The sequence below is a fragment of the Fragaria vesca genome, linkage group LG3, assembly GCF_000184155.1.
Source record: "Fragaria vesca subsp. vesca linkage group LG3, FraVesHawaii_1.0, whole genome shotgun sequence".
NCBI lineage: Eukaryota > Viridiplantae > Streptophyta > Magnoliopsida > Rosales > Rosaceae > Fragaria > Fragaria vesca.
In genome coordinates, this window is record NC_020493.1 from 21,726,862 (window position 1) to 21,747,972 (window position 21,111).

The following is a 21,111-nucleotide window of genomic DNA, read 5'->3' on the forward strand; positions in this document are numbered from 1 at the left end:
AGCTCTCCGACTTCAAGCAATTCGTCTGTACCAGATCCTTTAATTCCTTGCAGATCGGCCTCACAAATGGCAGAGCAACTAGAAATTGGGTATCGACCCCAATCGCGATACGCCAGCAATCCCCAAAAATGGTCTTCATTTGTGTTTTGGTGTGTTTTGTATCATTGTATGCAATTGGATGATGAGGACGTTGACTTAGTCCACATAGGGTGGTTGATTGTGATTATCTAAAGATTAAATGCTAATAAAAAGGAAAGAAAAAAAGTTTGTATAATGACAAATCACTCAATAATAAATTGAAAGAAAAATATATACCGCATTCATAGGCACATTACGATTCGAATAACAAATATTCACAAAATGAAAATTTGACCGTCTGATGTGATCATTATAGTGAAACATGGTTATGGTATTAATTTCAACTGTATTTGGCAGCGTTCAGGGCTCGATCGAAGCTGTCGATCTTAATCCATCGTCACTTATCACACGGAAACGCTCTTACCTGCCTCTCTGTAACTTAGTTTGGTCGATCATTCCACACGTTAAACTCTCATATAGATGGGACTTAACCATCCATGTAAAAATTTGGAGACGTTTACGTCCCAACGATAGGGCTCCCGTAAGTGTAAAAAAGGTTGACTGCTTCTAATGGAACCCAGACATTACCCGATGTACGTGATTTTTCAACCATAGTCGTATTTCATTATTCCGATCAAATCTTATTTCATGAAATTTTTGAAATTTTTGCTTTCTCTGTATAGTTGGTTGACAAAGTTGTACAGTTGCATATAACCTATTAAACAAATTATAATACATTAGTAGGCATGTTGCAATTCTAATGATTAAAATCCACATAATGAAAATTCGACCATCTGATATGATCATTATAGTGAAACATGGCTATGGTATTAATTTCAATTGTATTCGGCAACGTTCGGGGCTCGATCGAAGTGGTCAACCCTAATTCATCGTCACTTATCACACGGAAACACTCTTACCTACCTCTTTGTGACCTAGTTTGGTCGATCCTTCCACACGTTAAACTCTCATATAGATGAGACGTAACAACCAATGTAAAAATTTGGAGACGTTTACGTCCCGATGATAGGGCTCTCATAGGGTATATTAAGTGTAAAAATGGTTGACCGCTTCTATCGGGACCCAGACGTTACCTGATATACGTGATTTTTCAACCATTATCGTATTTCATTATTTCGATTACATCTTATTTCACGAGATTTTTAAAAAAATTTCTTTTTCTGTATAGTTGGTTTACAAAGTTGTACATTTGCCTATAACCTATTAAATAAGTTATACCGCATTAGTAGGCACGTTGCAATCTAATGACTAATATTCACAAAATAAAAATTCGACCGTATGATGTGATCATTATAGTGAAACATGGCTATAATATTAAATTCAGTTGTATTCGGCAACGTTCGGGGCTCGATCGAAGCGGTCAACCCTAATCCATCGTCACTTATCACAGGGAAACGCTCTTACATTCCTCTATGTGACCTAATTTGGTCGATTCTTCCACACGTTAAACTCTCACATAGATAGAACGTAACCACCCATGAAAATATTTTGTTAAATTGACCTTCGGTGATTAGGCTCCCCATAAGAAAACATAAGTGTTAATAGTGTTGACCACCTTGGTCAGGGTCTAAATATTATCAAAAATATGTGATTTTTCTACCCGAGCCGTATTTATCTATTCTGGTCACATCCTATTTCACATGATTTTCGAAAAGTTTGCTTCCTTTGTATAGTTGGTTCACAATAATGTGCACTTGTATATAACTTACTAAACAAGTTATACCACTTTAGTAAGCTCGTGGCAATCCGAGGTCATAAACATGTGAAAATAAAAATTTCACCTTCTGATGTAGACAAGGTGATTAAATAGGTCTACTGAAAAAAATTCACCCTGTTTCGGATTCGTTAGACCTCCCATCAAACCGGTCAACCTAAATTCAACTTTATTTTTTAAACGAAACGCGGTTGATCGGCATCATGCGAAACTCTATATTTCCCCGTTTTCTAACCTAAAACTCGTATACATGAGATTTAGGAACCCATGAAAAAAAATTGTTAAATTGACCTTCAAGTGGTTAGGCTCCTCTTAGGAGCGCCTTAGCGTGTCAACTTTTATCAGAAAACAAACGTTACAAAAAGTTTGTGATTTTTCAACCCAATATGTATTTCACTATTCCAGTCACATCCTATTTCACAAGATTTTCTGAAATTTTGCTTTTTATGTATAGTTGGTTCACAATTATATATACTTGCATATAACCTACTAAACAAGTTATACCGCTTTAATAGGCACGTAGCAGTATAAAGTCATAAATATGTGATCTGTATGGTGAAATACAGCTATGGTTGAAAAATCACACATTTCCGGTAACGTTTGGTCCCCGATAGAAGCGGTCAACACTATTTACGCTTATACTTCCTTATGGAGAGCCCTATCGTCGGGAGATAAACGTTCCTCAATTTTTACATGGGTGGTTACATATCATCAATGTGAGAGTTTTGTGTGTGGAAGAATCAACCAAACTAGGTCATATAGAGGTATGTAAGAGCGTTTTCATGTAATCAATGATGTTGGTTTAAGGTTGACCGCGTCGATTGAGAGCCAAACATTATCGAAAACATGTGAATTTTTTTCTATAACCTTATTTAAGTACGCTGATCATATCATACGGTTGAATTTTCATTTTGTGAAATTTTGCCATTGGAAACATAACGTGCCTACTAATGTGGTATAGCTTGTTTAATAGGTTTTATGCAAGTGTACATCTTTGTGAACCAACTATACGGAGGAAGAAATATTTTCAAAAATCTTGTGAAATAGGATGTGATCTGTAAGGTAAAATACAGCTATGGTTAAAAAATCACATATTTCCGGTAAGGTTTGGTCCTCGATAGAAACGGTCAACTATATTTACGCTATGCTTTCATATGGAGAGCCCTATCGTCGGAAGGTGAACGTTTCTAAATTTTTACATGGGTGGTTACAATTCATCAATGTGAGAGTTTTTTGTGTGGAAGAATCAACCAAACTAGGTCATGTAGGGGTAGGTAAGAGCGTTTTTGTGTAATAAATGACGTTAGTTTAAGGTTGACCGCGTTGATCGAGAGACAAATGTTATCGAAAAAAGGTGAATTTTTTTCCTTTGCCGTATTTAAGTACGCTGATCATATCAGACGGTTGAATTTTAATTTTGTGAAACTTAGCCATTGGAATCACAACGTGCCTACTAATGTGGTATAATTTGTTTAGTAGGTTATATGCAAGTGTACATTTTTGTGAACGAACTATACGCAGGAAGCTATATTTTCAAAAATCTTGTGAAATAGGATGTGATATGTATGGTAAAATACAGCTATGGTTGAAAAATTATATATTTCCGTTAAAGTTTGGTCCCTGATAGAAGACACATTGTGGTTAGAGGTCATAAATGTGTGAAAATAAAAATCTCACCGTCTGATGTAGTCATTGTAATTAAATAGGCCAACTAGAAAAAAAAAAAAATCACCTCATTTCGGATTAGTTAAACCCCCTATCGAATCGGTCAACTTTAATCTAACTTCTTTTTTTACACGATACGCGATTGACCGACATCGTGCGCGATCTCTTTTTTCCTCTTTTCGAACCTAAAACTCGTACAAATGAGATTTAAGAACCATTAATTTTTTTTGTTAAATTAACCCTCCAGTTGGTAGACTCTATTTATGAGCGCTCAAGCGTATTTAGAGTTGACCTTATTTATCGGGAATCAAACTATACCGAAAGTTTGTGATTTTTCACCCATATCCATATTTCCAAGTACATAAATTGAAGTTTCACCGTCGAGAGAAAATGAGAGAATAGATAATATGTTATTAACATCACCATAATCTTAAAATAATTCATATAAGCTAAATTTCTCAAACTTTTTTTCTTCTGTGCATATTGAGTGCATCTCAGTGATATGATATAAAATTACAGACATTTTTTCGGACATACGAGCTATATATTTTAATTTACGAAAGATTAGAGATTATTTTAAAAATTATTTAATTCTAGATAATTTATTTCACCCTATACCTCATTCCTCATATAATTCGTATTTTTCTAATGATTTAATAGATTTATTATGATTATAAAATTAAGAAAATCTCTTGAAAAAGATTTATTAATTTAAGCCTTAAATTAATTATACAAACATTGGATTGAAAAGTTTTAATCACTGAAGTTAAACATTTATTTCCCAAAAAGAGTTCGACTGGCAGAGAAAGAAGCAGAGGAAAAAAGAGAGATGGATTATGCAAGAAGGAAAAATAGAACACTTGACCTCCTACAACTCAACAACGGTCTCATCCACTAGGCCACGAAATATTGTTTGTTATACTCGTACAAACTACTCTACATATCTAGGCTTGTTTAAATCCAAAACTTCGAGTTCCATGACTTCCATCATCTCCTTTCTTCTTCTTCTTCCTTCTGCTCTTCAACTTTTCTCCAAGCTCCATCATTTGATTTGCATCAACTTAATTATCTGATATACATCACCATGTGATCTGCATCTTCATCATTAATTCAACTTTAGAAATTCCAGATCTCGTACCGAAATTCCGATATACCGATTCCGTCGGTAACTGACTCCAGCGGTTCGGCATCGACTGCAAATTTCTGAAACAGATCAGAGATTGGTTAGTTTCGGTTAATGAGAATTAGTTTCTCTCTCCTTTCTCTCCCCCGCAGTCTCTCACTCGCCTACTAAAAACCCCAATCTGCAAATTGATCCACGCATCAAAATGGACGGTGGAGATGCTGGGTGTGCTGCGCACCCGGGTGCGCTGTATAATTTTCGCATGTTCAGACAGATTAGACATTGGACTGGGTATAGTATTATAGGCTATGGTGTTATCCTTTTGAGGATTTTCCACTGAAATAGGTTGAACATCCTCATATTCTTCCTCTTCACATGTAGCAATGTCCCCTGCAATCACTCAAATGATGTAGGAGGATCATAGACAGCAACAGTTATGGCTATAAAAAAAATGACAATATAACTTAACATTTTCAAGCAACTTACCAGTATCCATTTCTTTAATGCAAACATCTAGGTTCATATGGCCAAGAGCGCAATCTCATTTGTCTGAACCCTTTGATCGAATAATATACACCTAAACAATTAGGCAGCAGAATTGAGCTGTTCATGATTAGTATCTAAAAGCAGTATATGGCAAGTGCGTAACAGCCCATTTCAGACGCTCCATTGAAAACCGTCTCCTTTAGTAAACACAGGATTCACATACCTTGAACTTTGAAGGAGTGACACGATGAAAAACTAGCACATCTCCCTCCACTAACTCGTGAGCTATTGAAAAGCCTCTCCATCCACCACTTAGTCCCACCTTTTCTGCAAGATATTTGGTTTGGTATTCTTCCCCTCTTTCATCTTCCAAAATAATCATCGTGTCATGTTTTGGCAAATGCTCACAACAGAATTTCTTAGTAAGACCCTGCATAACATTTGAAGATATCATCTTACTTAGTACTGATATTTGCCTTCATATATTCTTGTTACATGATTGTGAAGAGAGTGAGTAAAACTTACAAGCCAGAATCCTCCAGTAACATGCGATGGTAATAACTTTGATCAGTCTAGGAAACTCTGGTGCTAAACTTGCTTCAACCGCTTTCGCTCTTTCCATAACAGAAAGCTGAGATTTGGAAGTGTCATAAACACTTTCTTCTGTCGCTCTTTTTATTCTCTTCGGTTTAAGACTATTGGTAAAAGATTGGAGGTTCGTTTTCACTTTGTAGCAATCATTATTGAATTAGGAAAAACAAAATAAAAAGTAGTTTAGCAACACTGACCTTTCAGACTTGATTGATTTAGCATTTACCATCTGTATTCAGAATTTACAAAGTATTCAGTCAAAGGAAAAGAACTGAAATTGCTATCTAATTCAATCATAACAAAAAATTTGTCCTAAAGGTGGGTATGTTCTTGTTACTTAACTTCTAGGAACCCAAAAGCTTGGTTTTCGGGCAACTAAATAACATTCTCGTGTTGACAGCCATGGAAAAACAATGTGCCTACTATAAGTGCAGGTGTCGTCACCCTTGAAGGTTCCTGGAAGGTAAGTGATTCATTCGTCGACATGGCGATGAGATTTCTGTTTTCAACAGTGGGGTAGTACTTACCTTCACAAACTGGGAAAGGCTACCTATGTGCTTGTGTACCGTGTATTTTCCTTACAGTTTCAAGCTAGCTAACCCGAACTTTTCAGGACTAGAGCTAAAACATGTATACAAGCACTAGAACTAAAACCTTAAGGTGTTAAAGCAATGTGTCTACAACGCATATGAAGCTACATAAATCGATCTAAAGAAACCATATGCAAGACTATAACTTTAACCAGATCTACTCGGGGCATAAATTCCAGGATTTCTAGCATATTCTTGAGGAGAAAACATAGGGCAGGGAAACAGATACAAACCCATATCTCTGTCGCTATGGGTAGCCCATCATAGGCCATTAATTTTGAGAAGCAGATTGCTTTTCTTGATCAAAGCATTCAAATTGCAGACAGTGAACTTAAAAATGAAGACTTGTTGTCTGCATCAAGTCTATTGCACATGACATTTTCCAAAGCAATAAGTGGACTCAAAACTCTTTCAAGATCATCCAAAAATGTCTATGAATTCCAAAATAAAAAAATTAAAAAAAAAAAAAAAAACAAAGATGGCCAAAAGCATGAGTGATAAATGGAGCCCCCAAAGTGAGAGAACAGAGACAGAAAGAAAAAGATTAGAAGGGCTTAGCATAAATGGTGTTTCTTACATTGTTCTTGGTGGTCTGTTTGAGACATGAAATTTTTTTCTTCAACACCTTTTCTTCCTTCTATGGTAATCTTCCCCACTTAATCTGCAAAACCTGCTAATCATACAGTCACATACTTTGTTAAGTGTCCACTAAAAACCAAAGCCATAGAACTACATCAGACACAAAAAGGGTTTACATTGGAGCTCTGTTTCTGTTCTTGAACAATCGCCATGGATTCTCTGTGTCTCTCACAAACTCTGGCTCTGTTTGATGGGGAAAAGAGAAGACACTGAAAAGAGTTTAAGAGAGTAGAGTGGCGTAATCAGAGGGGAGAGATGAAAAGACCGTTCATTTCAAATTTTGTATTTCTGTCACACACTCGAGGGCTATAAGTTTTTGCCTGTGATGGAGCGAGTTTCCAAAAATAATAGGGGCAATTTGGTCTTTAGTCTTTTGATTTTTGAATTATTACCGTGGTTAATTATGTGAATGAACAAACACGGCGAGTGTTTAAAAAAAAGTAAATGAACTAGTACTATGCATTTAGAATTTGAGAAGCTTCAAATCAAATTCGACCTAATTCAATCGATCAGTATTAAAGAAATCTTTGGTCTTTGAATTGATTTAAAATGTTTCTACTGTCTATTGATGAGAAAACCCATAACTTCACATAATGACTGATAGACGAAATTTATAATAGTTTGCGGTTTACTAGCTCAATGTGACTATGGAAGACTATGTCTACATCATAGGTAAAGCTATGCGAACTCCTTTTAGCTTATACCTTATATATGTGTGACTGGTACGTCAAAATTGGTCAAATTATTTATTATATGGGTCTCAAAAACCATAATAAACCAAATCAAATAAACGATACAATATCCACCAAGGCACACCTACGGCAATATCATTTGGTCTAACTAATAATGTTCTCCTTTGTCAGAGGTAGTGATTTTCCGTGATTTCCATTCCCTGACTAGTTAATGTGCATTCTCAGTTGAAATGAAAAGTTAACACTTAAAAATAGGAAAGTAAATTAAGGTAGCTGAGGTTCCATTACCCGCATGGCAGTTCTATAATTCTACTCAATAGTTGATTGCTGGTATACAGAACCTTTACAAAAATGGCAACACAAATGACACAAAAGTCTTCATCATGTAGCCTTAGCATTGAAGTTCGTCATCACCAAGCGGCCCTAGCCACTTCTTGGAACATAGCTGTCAGCCTCTCGGACAACATATTCTGAGTGTCCATCTTAGAATCAAGACAATTTGTGGTCTCCTTTTCCCCCAAAAGTTTTACTTCTGAAGCTACTTTGTCTCCTTTAGGATTACTACATTGTTTTAATTCTGAAGCAAGGCTTGCAAGCTTGTTTAGCCGGGTACGCAGGAAGCCAACATTTATGCCTAACATCTCACACGCTTACAAAGTCTTATCTCAAGTTGAAAAGTCAGTCTCTGAAGTAGTAATCTTGCAGGCTCTTATGGCATCTGAAATATTGATTGTCTCAGAAATTATTCCAGCAACCAGTTTGAAGTTAAGACACTCAAGAATGTGCTCATGAAGATATGAGTTTTGACTACGGCAGAGCTCATAGTACTTGGTCAAGTGGTACTTTGAAAACTCAGAATTTAGGACCAAACCATTGATGATGACATCAAAGTTTTCCATGCCTGTCACTTCTTTGAAAGGGATAACAGACTCTGCAAGCCTAATTCCATCCATAACTTCAGAACCAAAATCTTCACCATCATTTCCAGAATGATCTGATATTGGAGCACTTGAGGTGTTGCAGGCTATGGTGTTCTTTTGAATAGGTTCACTAGGAATGGAGACTTTTGCACCTCCAGATGCAATAATGTTTGCTGGATGAATTAAATCATTGAAGTGGTAGAGAGGAGGGGATCAATAACTGTTATCAATTTAGCAACATAACTAGGAAATTTTAAAGGAACTTACCACCATCAATTTCTCTGATGCCAAGATCACAATCCGCTTCATCTAAACCATTTGATCTAACAATGTACACGTAAAAATGTAGAGTATTAGAAGAATTCACATTGTTTAAATGTGTTAACATTTCATATTGAAATATAACTCCATGATCCATCAATCTATAGTCTCTGCTTACCATAACTCATCAACCGCTACTATATTTAAAGACAGTGAACATATAGAAGCAGAAGAATACTATACTAATGAGTTGGTCTTACCTTTTTCTTTCAATTCCCCATTCAGGAGAAACTCCTAAAGTGAGGAGATTTGTGATAACACAATTCAGAAACCAGCCAAGTTAACCCTATTTTTTCCTTTCAAATCTCAGGTTAAGTATCCTTATCAGCATCACTATCAGAGTCACAAAATGGCCTTATAATTGTGGGTAACTACACCCAAAAATGCATAAGCCGTGAGGCAATTGGCCAACAAAGGTATATCAAGCTAGCACCTATCATCTGTCTGCATATATACAACGCTTTTTTCTTCTTCTTCTTTTTTTTGTGGCAAAAACCACATATACATCATCGCTTTGAGAACATCAATTTGGGTTAACATAGCAAAAAAACAAATTCTTAGGCCTTACTTTCCCTATTCATCAAATTTTAACCAAATCCTTCAGGATGTGGAACGTGCAATTAAAACAAAGGATCCATACAAACATATCATAAAGTACCCATCAGTTACCTTAAATTTGGAAGGAGTAACTCGATGGAAAACTACAACATCTCCAGCTAGTAACTTGTGAGAAATTGAAAATCCTCTCCATCCAGCATTAAGTCCACCCTTTCCCACAAGATATTTGGTTTGGAATTCTCTCCCACTTTCATCTTCTAACACAATCATTGTATCCTCCTTTGGCAAATACTCAAAGCAAAATTTCCTTGGAAGATTCTGCAAAACACAAATTGAAGTGGAAATAAGTATAGCAACCTAATAGTTCAAACGCTGATATAGTAATAGCAGAAAGTGTGAGGGAGGTTTACAAGACAGAAGCATCCAGTGACATTTGATAGGCACATAACTTTGGCCACTCTAGGGAACTCGGGTGCTAGATTGGCCTCAAGCTTCTTCACTCTCTCCATAATAGAAGACTGAGCTTCAGAAGTATTATATAAGCTTTCCACAGTAGTTTTCTTACATCGTTTTTGTTTGTCACTATTGATAAATCATTGAGGGTCCAATGTTACTTTATAAGAAAGCAATTTATTAGAAAAAAAATAACATAATTCATAGACCTTTCAGACTTCATGGTATCAGCATTGACCATCTGTACTCCAGGATTTGCAAAATTGTTCAGTTAATTGAGCATCCAAGTTATTGACAAGAGAAAAGAAAACAGCTCATCCACATACCGAAAAAAAAAAACAAGAGAGAGAGATAGAAATAAACTGCTGGTAAAACATTGACATATAGGTGAGTACAACATTGTCAATCACTTCTCAAACCTAAAAGCTATATCACTAATCAAGCTATCCTCCTCATATGTAAGATGGAAGGGAAACATATACAGGTCTGCCTGCCCACTTGGAGGTTATCGTGACAACTGATATTTAAGGGAACAAATTAAGATGTCAAAATCGCAACATCAATAACATATTAGAGCAACTCCACAAGATCCCCAGAAAACTCATTTTTTTGCAATCAAATCATCAACACCCTATACTTATATCCCTTACAAAAATCCAATCCAACAGCATTCCTTATAATAGCTAGAATTGAATATATTATTGACCTTACTTGTTAAAAATTGAATATTCAATCCACATTGCCCTATTATTTAAATATGAGCTTATATTAAATTGAAAGAAGATAAGTAAGTCACTACATGAATACCAATATGATCTCCTATGAGAAAGAATAAAAATAAAGCAAACGCTGCCCTTGAAAAATAAATCACTCAAACATACAAAATCCCGGTACACAATCCGAACCCTAATAGATTATTGAACAACAAACTAATTTAAAGCAAATCAAAGTTGCGCACAATCTTAGTTGTAGCATGAGGCCGGCCATAGCATATCAAAGCTTAAGTAAAGCTAAATGTTGATACAGCACACACACTTGATCTTCTACAAAAGTTCTTTCATAATAACTAAGCATTACTACTTCTCCATCTTCTAAAGATTTCTGGTATAACTTTAACATGCACCACTTAAATAATTACTATATCTTTTGTTGTATAAGAAATTTTCCAAGAAAGAAGTAGGATCAATATGAGAACACACACATGGGCTAAAAAAAGGAAAAGAGTTTGACAATCAATGTGATATATGCACATGGAAACTATCTGCATGGGTATAAATAAGTAGTAGAACAAGCTATCCCTTCTCTCTCAGCATTTTATAAAATGTACCACCATATACAATTTCTAGGATAGAAGTATAATCAATACGAACTACAGAAAACAGAAGCAGGAAGATTGAGAAGCAAGTGAAATAACTATAAACACCAAAGAGAAAATAGAGAAAATCACATTCTTGGGAACACAGGACACAGAAAATAAAGCGAAAAAAGCCTCAAACTACTGTACAGCTTCAGAACAGTTACTACAGAGAAAATCAGAAACATTTCATATCATTTGTATTATTAGCATCAAATTCATCAACCATCAAATATAATAATATGTCCCCGTCAAATTCAAATACCCAAAACATGATTCAAATTCAAATACCCAGCAAGCAATCATCAAACATGGTCACAAATGAATCCTCACTGTATATCAAGCTGAAATGTCACACCAAGGCTGGATATCTTCTGGGCATGAAAAATTTTCCAAATCAATACCAAAAGTTTCAAACTTTTCTCAGAACCCATTTCAGATATTAAATTATTAGAAAGATTAACATCATCCTTCATAAAGTTCCAAACTTTTGGGGATGAAATAAGTAAAAATAAAGCTGATGAATTGGAAAATTGACATTGGTTATGCCTCTGAGACATAAAGATTTGTCCTTTGCCTTTGGTGGCCTCTCAAAGTTGAGCTGCAAATCATTGTTAGATACTCAGATAACAATCAAAACCATGAGCATATTATCATATAGAAGTGAAACAAAGAGAGAAGAGGGGATCTTGGGGGATGAACAGGAGATGGGTATGTGTTCCTGGAATGGAACAATAGCCATGGAGTCTCTCTTTGTCTCACTTATGGTAAAAGAGTCAAGAGTCAAAGATTGAAAGACTGGAATAAGCGCTGTAATATATGAGACAAAGGGGAAGATGAAGAAGCTAGTCGTTCAATTCAAAATTGAAAATTTTAGGAATGTGGGCTGCTGGTGTTATGAGAAAAAGGAGCAGACGTGTGGGTTTTATAATATTTTTTCAAGTGGGGTGAAACTGTAAAAAGTAAAAACTGTGACGGACCTACAATTCGTATGTGGATAAGTTTATATTACTAATATTGTTATTAGGGCTCTTGTTATTACACAATTCTTTTTTTATAATTTTACATTAAAACATTGGAATGGGTACATGAAAAAGTTTTCATTAGATTGGGGTCAAATTTAGTCAATTTTGTGCAAATAGTCATTTTCCTTTTTTTTTTTTATCTACATGGGTACAAATTATCAAACATTATAAGACTATATTTGCTTAAAGTAATTGGATATAAAAACTGATTATATATTCCAAATAAAACATACATCGAATAGAGGACTTAGAGATCTTTCGCCTTATCTTTCGTCAGGACCCATCCCGGATTTCATCTTGAAACCTGAAGTAAATCCTGCGGGGACCACCTCCAAAGAAAATTTACCGAAAAATTGGCATAACCTCCCTTGAAAATTGACAACCATTCCTAAAAAAACACCTGCAAACACTTCTAACAGTTCCAACTCCAACCTTATAAACTCCTGGAGCCTTCGTGCTCCCCACAAATCACAACATCTCCCAATTTATATTTAATAATCTAACAAAAATCCCATAAACAACAATCACAGGTTCAGAGCGCTCTATTAGAGGAGATAGGAACTAGAAATAGAAATATGAGCGGAAGCTATACTATTGATTATGCCTCGTCTCCATGTACGCCCGACCTCAACTATGCTAACTTACATACTGGGCATTTAAAACCAAAGGGCCAAGGGGAAAGTAATTTAAAAACGTTAGAGTGAGTGGACAAACATGAATTTAATGAAAATATTTATGCTTTCCCAATTTAAATTTCCATATAAATTATGCTGCATGCGACAGCTCAAAGCTTTCTACTCACAAACTGGCAAATACATGACTAGCTCCAGCCAGTCTCTAAAACTTAATAAAATACAGCCTCTCAGGCTAAACTATATATATATATATATATATATATATATATATATATATTTACACTCGTCATACTCTTTGTATGATTTCTTATGAAGAATAAGAAAAATAGAAATTCATACAAGGTTACTACGCTTGCGTCTAACGCTCACGTCTAACGCTCACGTCACACCATAATATAATTTTACTTTATTATGGCGGAAAAACACGAGTGTATATATACGTGCATATTCCCTATATAAATTACTAAATTTATATAGGGCTACGACGATTGCGTCCAACGCTCATGTTACACCATAATTGAATTTTACCTCATTATGGCGGAAAAACACGTATAGCTAGCTAGCATTTATTTATATACATACTATCCTCATAAACATCCAATATACATATCCACCGAAAATCTCATTTTCGGTAACTCTCCAAAAGATGAAAATTGCCAAATATCAGAGAAAGCAATAAATTCAGCAGAAGAAAAACTTATTAACAATATAATGCATCGCATCCTTTTAATTAAAACAAAAGTCCACTCACAACTTTAGGCATAAGCCTGACGAAATTCAATGCGCCACTCAAGTGAGGTCTCCTTGAATCCTGGCACAAAACCATGCTTAGGACCAAACTTCAATTTCAGAAAAATAATACTTAAATATATAACCCAAAACTCTTCCGCCTAACCCACTACCCTTTCTAGGGTTAAGCTTCTCGGATTCACGCCAAATTCCAACCATAGCCTTATTTTCTTTATTTCAACATTCTAAAACAATAATAAGGAAAATCCAACAGTTAGATTCTACCCCATTAACCGCCAAATTCACTAATCTTTCAAAAATCCCAAACCTATCCAAAACTCTTCCAAAAATTCCAAACTTCACATCGTTAAACTCCCCTTAATATATCACAATTAAAACCATAAAAATCCCCTAAACAGCGACGGCGCCGCCGTCTGCTCCATCGGCAGCGGCTGCCGGAGGCCTATTTCGGCGACCTCCAATGCCTACCAAATTTTAACAGCAGCTTCCTCTCAACCCCCTCTACAACTTTCCTAACTAGCACAAACACCAATTCCAAGCCTAACTAGGTCAATCGAACAAAAAAATCACAAAAAGCCCTAGAACTTCCACTCACCGGTTCTCCTCACCTGAAGCAAACTGGACCGAGTCCTCCTAGGGCAAGGCAACTGGGTTGAAGGCCTTCAAAACCACATAAGGCTTGCCCGGATTCGTGGCCGGAGGAGGAACATCCGGCGACAGAGAGCTTTTGGCAGTCGGGACTTCGAGCGGCAACTCTCCCTCATGGCAGCGCTAGGGGAGCTCTCACCGGTCTAGGATGGGAGCTGGGTCGGAGGCCGACCGATGGGGACTGGAGCGGCGGTCTCAGGTGGCCGGACTGCGGTGGACGGGCGGCTAGAAGTCCGGCGGGGAGAGGGCTCGGGGAAGAGGGAGAGAAGAGAAAGAGAGTGGGCTTTTTCCACTAAAATGTGACCCGGTCCACTCCTTAATACCCACACTTCATAACATAAAACACCCCAATAAAAATTACCCTAATAAAAATTACTTTTTACTAGCCAAAATTTAACCATTTTTACCGTCATCACATTTTCTCCTACGAATAATTTCTCCGAAATAATCGTCCCTTAAAACTCTTCTAGAGACCAAATAAACTATAAATTCATTGACGGAGACGGTAAAATTCTTATTAATACCAAGCTAGTAAATAAGGTAAAAATTTAAAGGTCGGGATGTGACATCTTTCATTCAGGATCAGTTAGAGATGTTTCGCCTTATTTTTCATTCAGGATCAGTTATGAGAATTCAGATAGAGTGAAAATTTTAGGTTCATTGCATTGCAGATCATAACAAAAGCCAATTCGATTTTTCGACTTACCAAAAGAAACCTAGTAACAAAAGGATAAAAGAAAAAGGTTGTGAACAAAAACAGAGAATGAGATGAACTTACTAAAAAGACAAAGAAGGTAAAGGTCGATGGAGTTTAGAACTCGAAACAAGGAAGAGAAAGCTCCATGCGGCTTACTAACTGGACAATAGAGGCTCATATTTTCTGTTTCTTTGAGAAACCAATTTGCGATAAAAATAAGCTCCTACAAGTATTTGGCCGGTTGTTTCACTTCATGAGCAAAGAAATGTTTCTCTTATTAGAATTTCATCACAAACATGAGGTTGAGACATTAAGTCCTTCACCTTCCGTTGAGGATCACTAGATGGTCGGTGTAACAACGTTCAAAGTACATGGTTTGTTCTCCCTAACTCTATGTACATTACATGTTCACTACACAACAAAACATTTTAGCCCCATAACAAACTACTTGAGATCGTTTTCGGAGGAAACTACTCGAGATCGTTGAAGACCCTCAAACTTCTCTTGCATATTTTCGCCTTCAAGCAATGTACAAGAGAGTTGGGTGCCGGAGCAATGCCCTATACGATTTGTAAAAAAGAGGATGTCAATTTCACCCCCTAAAAGGGGATGTTATTGTTTGGCTATTAGTTACATCATTTTCCAATATTAGCTGGAAATGACAAAGGCAGAACTAGAAGGTCGAATAATCCTCCCTGCTTCATGTTACCCCAAAATATCTGCAAAAGGACTCTCCTACTCGTCAACTAACATCTCCAACAAAAGTTGAATTCTCATGACATAAAGTGTTTCTTCATCGTACCTTTGGCACATCTGCAGTTGTAGAACTTCAATGATCCAGAATGTACGGGAAAGGAAAAATGCATTGATGTTGTCATCACCAAGGGGCCTTTGCCACTTCTTTGAACATAGCCTCAAGGTTCTCTGAACTTGTATTTAGAGTCTCAATCTCAAGGTGGAGCCTATTTATAACCTCTTTGGCTCTTAAAAACTTTGCTTCCAGGGTTATCAAATCTTTTACTGCTTGGTCTCTTGCAAGTATAGCCTCTCTATTCAGTTTTGATTTTGAAGCAAGGCTTGCAAGCTTGTCCAGCCGGGCACGCAAGAATCCAACATTCATGTCCAAGATCTCAGATGCTTGCAAAGTCTTATCCCAAGTCAAAAAATCACACTCTGAAGTAGTAATCTTGCCGGCTCTAATGACATCTGATAGATTTACTGTTTCTGAAATAACTCCGGCAACCAAATTGGAGTTAAGAGGCTCAAGAATGTGCTCATGAAGAAATGAGTTTTGACTGCGGCAGAGCTCATAGTACTTGATCAAATGGTGTTTGGAGATCTCAGCATTTATGATTGAACCACCGACTGTGACCATAAAGTTTTCAAAGCAGCTCACTTCTTCGAAAGGGATAACAGACTCTGAAACCCTTATTGCATCCGGAACTTCCAAATGAAGAACTTCCCTATCAATTTGATTGTGGTCTGATATTTGACCATACTTGGTATAACAGGCTATGGTGTTCTCCTTAACATTTCCATGCATAGTTTCCACTGAATAGGTTGCAGTTTCCCGTTACTTGAGCTTTCGTATGCAGTAACTTCTGCTGAGTGAATTGTGAAATGATTGAGGGGGTCAATAACTGTCAATCCATTCATTAAAAATAACATGATGAATTTTGAAATTCATAAAATAACTGACTATTTTTGATTTGCCTAATGCCATCATCAAATTTGTTAAGACTAAGAGTGCAATCCACTTTATCTGAACCAGTTGATCTAACAATATACACCTAAACAAGTAAACGATAAAGAATGCAACAGTAGTCAGGCATCCACAACCACGGGTAGTATCTAAAGCAATAAACGCAAGGGCTCAACTCAAGAAGAGGCATTAGTGCCCTACTAACTTCAAATTTCTATTAAGGGGAAACTCCATCTAAAGTCAAAAACCATATGATAAACTCAAATATTAATCCATTACCAACTAAACTAATACTACCCTTTTTTGCAAGCTAGAGGTAAGATCATCATCATCATCATAATCACCATCATCCTTACCGCAGCAGTAATAATGACATTCCTAGTGTTAAACAACCACTACACCCTAAAAGCTTACTCTGTCAGGCGAAAGGGGAATAATACACAAACCCATCTTTGACAAATCAATCGCACTTCAGATCAACTAAAAATTTACCAAATTGGGCTTGCAAGTAATCACACTACTTTAAGACCTTGATGTCTATTCACAATTGTCAGTTAACTAATTGTATTATTATGACACTTGCAATCACACAAAGGAAACAAAGCTTATCAAGAAGGTTTGAACAATTACCTTAAATTTTGAAGGCATGACTTTGTGGAAAACTACAACATCTCCCTCCAGTAACTTGTGAGCAACTTAGAACGCTCTCCATCCACCGCTCAATCCTTCCTTCTCCACAAGATATTTCGTTTGGCATTCCTCTCCTTTTTCATCTTCCAAGACAATCATTGTGTCATATTTTGGCATATGGTCACGGCAGAACGACCTAGGAATACCCTGACAACCCCAAGTTATGTGCACATAAGTTACTCTAGTAGTCCATTCCTTCATATAACAATAATGCAGAATTGTGAGGTGAGTGAGATTACAAGCCAGAAGACTCGAGTAACATGTGACGGCATCATAATTTTGACGAAACTATGAAACTCCGGTGCTAGGTTTGCTGCAAGCTCATTTGCGCTTTCAAGAACAGAACACTGAGCTTCGGATGTATCATATAACCTTAGTAACTTGGCCTTCCTAGATGTCTTTGGTTTATGGCAATTGAGCAAAACAAAGACGCTTTAGTGTTATGCTTCTAACAAATAAAATTAGGGGAAGAAGGTTAACAAGTTTTTTTTTTAATTATACTCACTGACCTCTCAGACTTCGTTGGATTAGCACTAACCACATGTTTTCCATCATTTGCCAAATTATTCTGTTAGCTTATCATTTGAATCTACTGGTAAAGAAAGCATAATACCATACACAAAACTTAAAGACATGAACAAGTGAATAACCAAGAAAAAAAGAGGCACCCATATAAGCACTACAAAGTTTCAAAAGTTTTGGCCAGGAAAGTTTCCACAAGAATAGCTTCTTATCTTCACTTTGATCATCAAAGTCTCAGAAACTAATGCCAGTTACTAAAAATGGGTCGTCACTGAAAAACAGGATTTCTCTAAAATCATCCCCATTCAAATCTTTGCTCTCTTCACAAGTTCACATTCAGAAAGATTCAAACTTTATGGTAAAAGATTCAAGCTTTATGCTGATCAGAATCATCCAACCATAATTTCAATATGGGATGGAAAGGCAAAAACCCACAAGAGATAAGTACAAAATGAGCACAAGAATAGAGGAAAAGCATAGAGAGTGAACAGAGCTTCTCACATTGTTCTTGGTCATCTTTTTGAGACGTGAAGAGTTTTGACTGAAGGGAATGTCTTTGTCTTCATTCTTTGTTGGTCTCACCCTTTCAAGCTGTAATCGTTGTGATTGAACAATCAACAACTCATTGACAAAAGAAACCCATAAGCATATCTGAGAGAGAAAGAGAGAATAAACCTTGGGGCGTGGGCAAGATGAGCTCTCTTTGGGTTGTTCAACAACCGCAGTGAACTCTCTCCAAAGGCAAATCCAATTTCAGGATATAAACTGCTCTGATGGAAAGAGTTTGATTATATGGAAAGACTCCGGTTTCAAATCTGTCAAAACACTCGAAAAGGCTACAAGTTTGCTAATGGAGTACAAAAATAGTAGGGGCTCTTTGGGGTTTGCCCAATAGAAATATGGGTTTAGTTTTATTATTGTTGCTACCTAGAGAATTAGTCCTCCGTACCAAATGTGCAGCTAATGCACAAAGATGGGTCAGTTACCGAAACACTATAAAGAGAGTGAGACATAGGATTTTGGGTCGACTGGTATAGAGAGAGTGAGACTGAGAGATGAGTGTTGTGGATTGATATGGGTACGAGAGTCTGGGCATAAGCTTTGGAGATAAACAAGTTCTAGGCTTTAGGTTTAATTGGAACTCATGTGGTTGTACCCGCAATAAGCGTGTGGAATCAATAAAATCATTTTATAATAGATAAACACCTAAATAGTCAGGCTCTCGGGCCTCATTCTTTTTTCTATTTCTTGAACTGGGGCCGGCCTGATTATTAATGGGACCGGACCGAATTGACAAGAAAAGTTTTTGGGACCGAGAAAAAACCCAACCTAGATCGGCCAGTCCAGATCGGTTTTGCGGGCTCTTTTTTTTCTTCTTCGGGGTTTAATCCCAGCCTTAAAAAATTAGTCCCGGTTATGACAGTCCTCCGTACCAAACGTGCAGCTAAAGCACAAAGATGGTCCATGTTGATACATACACTCTATACATAATGTTATTACCAAAAAAAAACATCTATACATAATGTAAGCAAAACCTGAGGAAAGATACTACGTTGTTTATGTACATGCATAATACACTAATTAGACTGTTGATTGATGTGTGTGTAAAAAGTTGCATACCCTGAACACAACTGCATCATAAAGCTGAATACCATGAACATAAAACGTTTCATCAGCATCATCATCTAGCTATCACACATATTTGCTTAGCTGGTTGTGAAACTATAATTCCTGAGGCACATTAGAAAACAACACGAGGTAATTAAGTATATCATTACCATGGAGCATCCATTACTTCTTTGAACACGGACTTGAGCTTCACTGAAATTCGAGACCCTAGCCTATCCGTCTTCTTTTTTACTTCCAAAAGCTCTGCCAACCTGGTTCTCATCTCTTCTTCTTCTTGTTTCCTTTGCAGTCTTGCCTCTTCACACATTTTTAATTTTGAAACAAGACTCACAAGCTGGTAAATTCGTTCACGCAGGAAACCGACATTCATGCCTAACATCTCGCAGGCTTGCAAAGTCTTATCCCAAGTTGAGAAACTGCTCTCCACGGTAATGATCTTGCTGGCTTTAATGGCATCTGCAATATTGGTTGTTTCGAAAATTATTCCAGCTACCAATTTTTGGTTAAGACCCTCAAGAAGGTGTTCATGAAGGAAAGTGTTCTGGCTGCAGAAGAACTCATAGAATACACAGAAATAGAAAATTATAAGGTATTCATTGATCTTGATGAATATGAACAAAAGAAATGATAGATGACCACTTTAGGCTTAATAGCTCAAAAACAATATATTCTTTTATCTTATCAAACATAGTAAATGGAGACAGTAGATTTTGTAGATTAAGCTCAAGAATCTAAGTGTAATCTCAATTGGAATCTAATCCGAAAGCATTATCACTCACCCGCTTGTTGTTAGGAATTGGAGTCGAGGAACTCTCAAAGAAATCGTCTTTCATATTTATGTTGAGTATGGTTCAATCGCCTTTCTTCTCCAGAGCACTGAGCCACAGAACTTTACCACTCATCACCTTGTCTTTTTGTACGTAGGCACAATTTTCAAAAAGAAGTTATAAATTTATAATTTTTTTTTAAATTGCTTAAATTTAGGGTCATGTTTTGGACAGATCAGATAAGAAAACTGTTGTTTAAATTTCCATGTATAAAGTTCGTAAATGTATTTCTGTTTCAACCAAGACGTTGGAATTTTGACTGCCATTTTTCAAATTAGGAAATTTCATAATGTCTTTAAGTGTGGCATATTCAAATAATTAATTACGTTTCAGCATCTTTCTATCTTCTGAAATTTTGTTTTCGGACATTTCGAGAAGTAAACATATATTTTTTTTTTTGACAAAATGAAAATTTTATTGATATTCGAAGGCTATAAGGACAACATACTATATGATCATGTACCATTACATTAGAAAATGAGCTCACTTATTGTGAGGCTAGTAGAGTATGAAAAACTAGACACCAAAAGTAACTAGGGAAGCTTATTGCTGGAGCCAAAGTGTTCAATTGTGGTACTCGTAGCAACATACAACCATCTGGATGTAGCTAATCTTCGCAGTCTACCTGCTCACGCACCAACACATAAGCAACACTACATTTTATTGTTGCCCTTCAGATCAAGGGTTGGACGAGTGCCAGAGAAGAGCACACTCAACATTTTGTCACTAGTAATCTTGGATTTCTGTGATGATGTCAAATCAAACCATATCACATTTTGCT

At 36.5% G+C, this 21,111-nt stretch overlaps 2 protein-coding genes across 2 annotated transcripts; both read right to left on the minus strand.

Moving 5' to 3' along the window:
* Positions 1 to 8,101: 8,101 nt before the first annotated feature.
* On the minus strand, positions 8,102 to 11,278 carry LOC101299941 (B3 domain-containing protein Os01g0234100-like). Its single transcript, XM_004294776.1, has 4 exons — positions 9,809 to 11,278; positions 9,510 to 9,716; positions 8,787 to 8,842; positions 8,102 to 8,692 (listed from the first exon to the last, which is right to left on the minus strand). Exons 1-3 carry the CDS (start codon positions 9,905 to 9,907, stop codon positions 8,825 to 8,827), a joined length of 324 nt encoding a protein of 107 aa, XP_004294824.1. The 5' UTR covers positions 9,908 to 11,278; the 3' UTR covers positions 8,102 to 8,692; positions 8,787 to 8,824.
* Positions 11,279 to 15,414: 4,136 nt separating this feature from the next.
* On the minus strand, positions 15,415 to 17,351 carry LOC101300229 (B3 domain-containing protein Os01g0234100-like). The gene is made up of 2 exons (XM_004294777.1): positions 17,293 to 17,351; positions 15,415 to 16,564 (listed from the first exon to the last, which is right to left on the minus strand). The coding sequence occupies exon 2, from the start codon at positions 16,501 to 16,503 to the stop codon at positions 15,838 to 15,840; it is 666 nt and encodes a 221-aa protein (XP_004294825.1). The 5' UTR covers positions 16,504 to 16,564; positions 17,293 to 17,351; the 3' UTR covers positions 15,415 to 15,837.
* Positions 17,352 to 21,111: the final 3,760 nt, after the last annotated feature.

What these genes read in the sequence shown, in the direction of transcription:
- LOC101299941 (XM_004294776.1), bottom strand. Translation starts at nt 9,907, where the DNA reads ATGGAGAGAGTGAAGAAGCTTGAGGCCAATCTAGCACCCGAGTTCCCT. An exon ending in TCACTGGATGCTTCTGTCTT is followed by an intron (nt 9,717 to 9,808) that starts GTAAACCTCCCT and finishes TGTGTTTTGCAG; the next exon opens with AATCTTCCAAGGAAATTTTG.
- LOC101300229 (XM_004294777.1), bottom strand. Translation starts at nt 16,503, where the DNA reads ATGCATGGAAATGTTAAGGAGAACACCATAGCCTGTTATACCAAGTAT.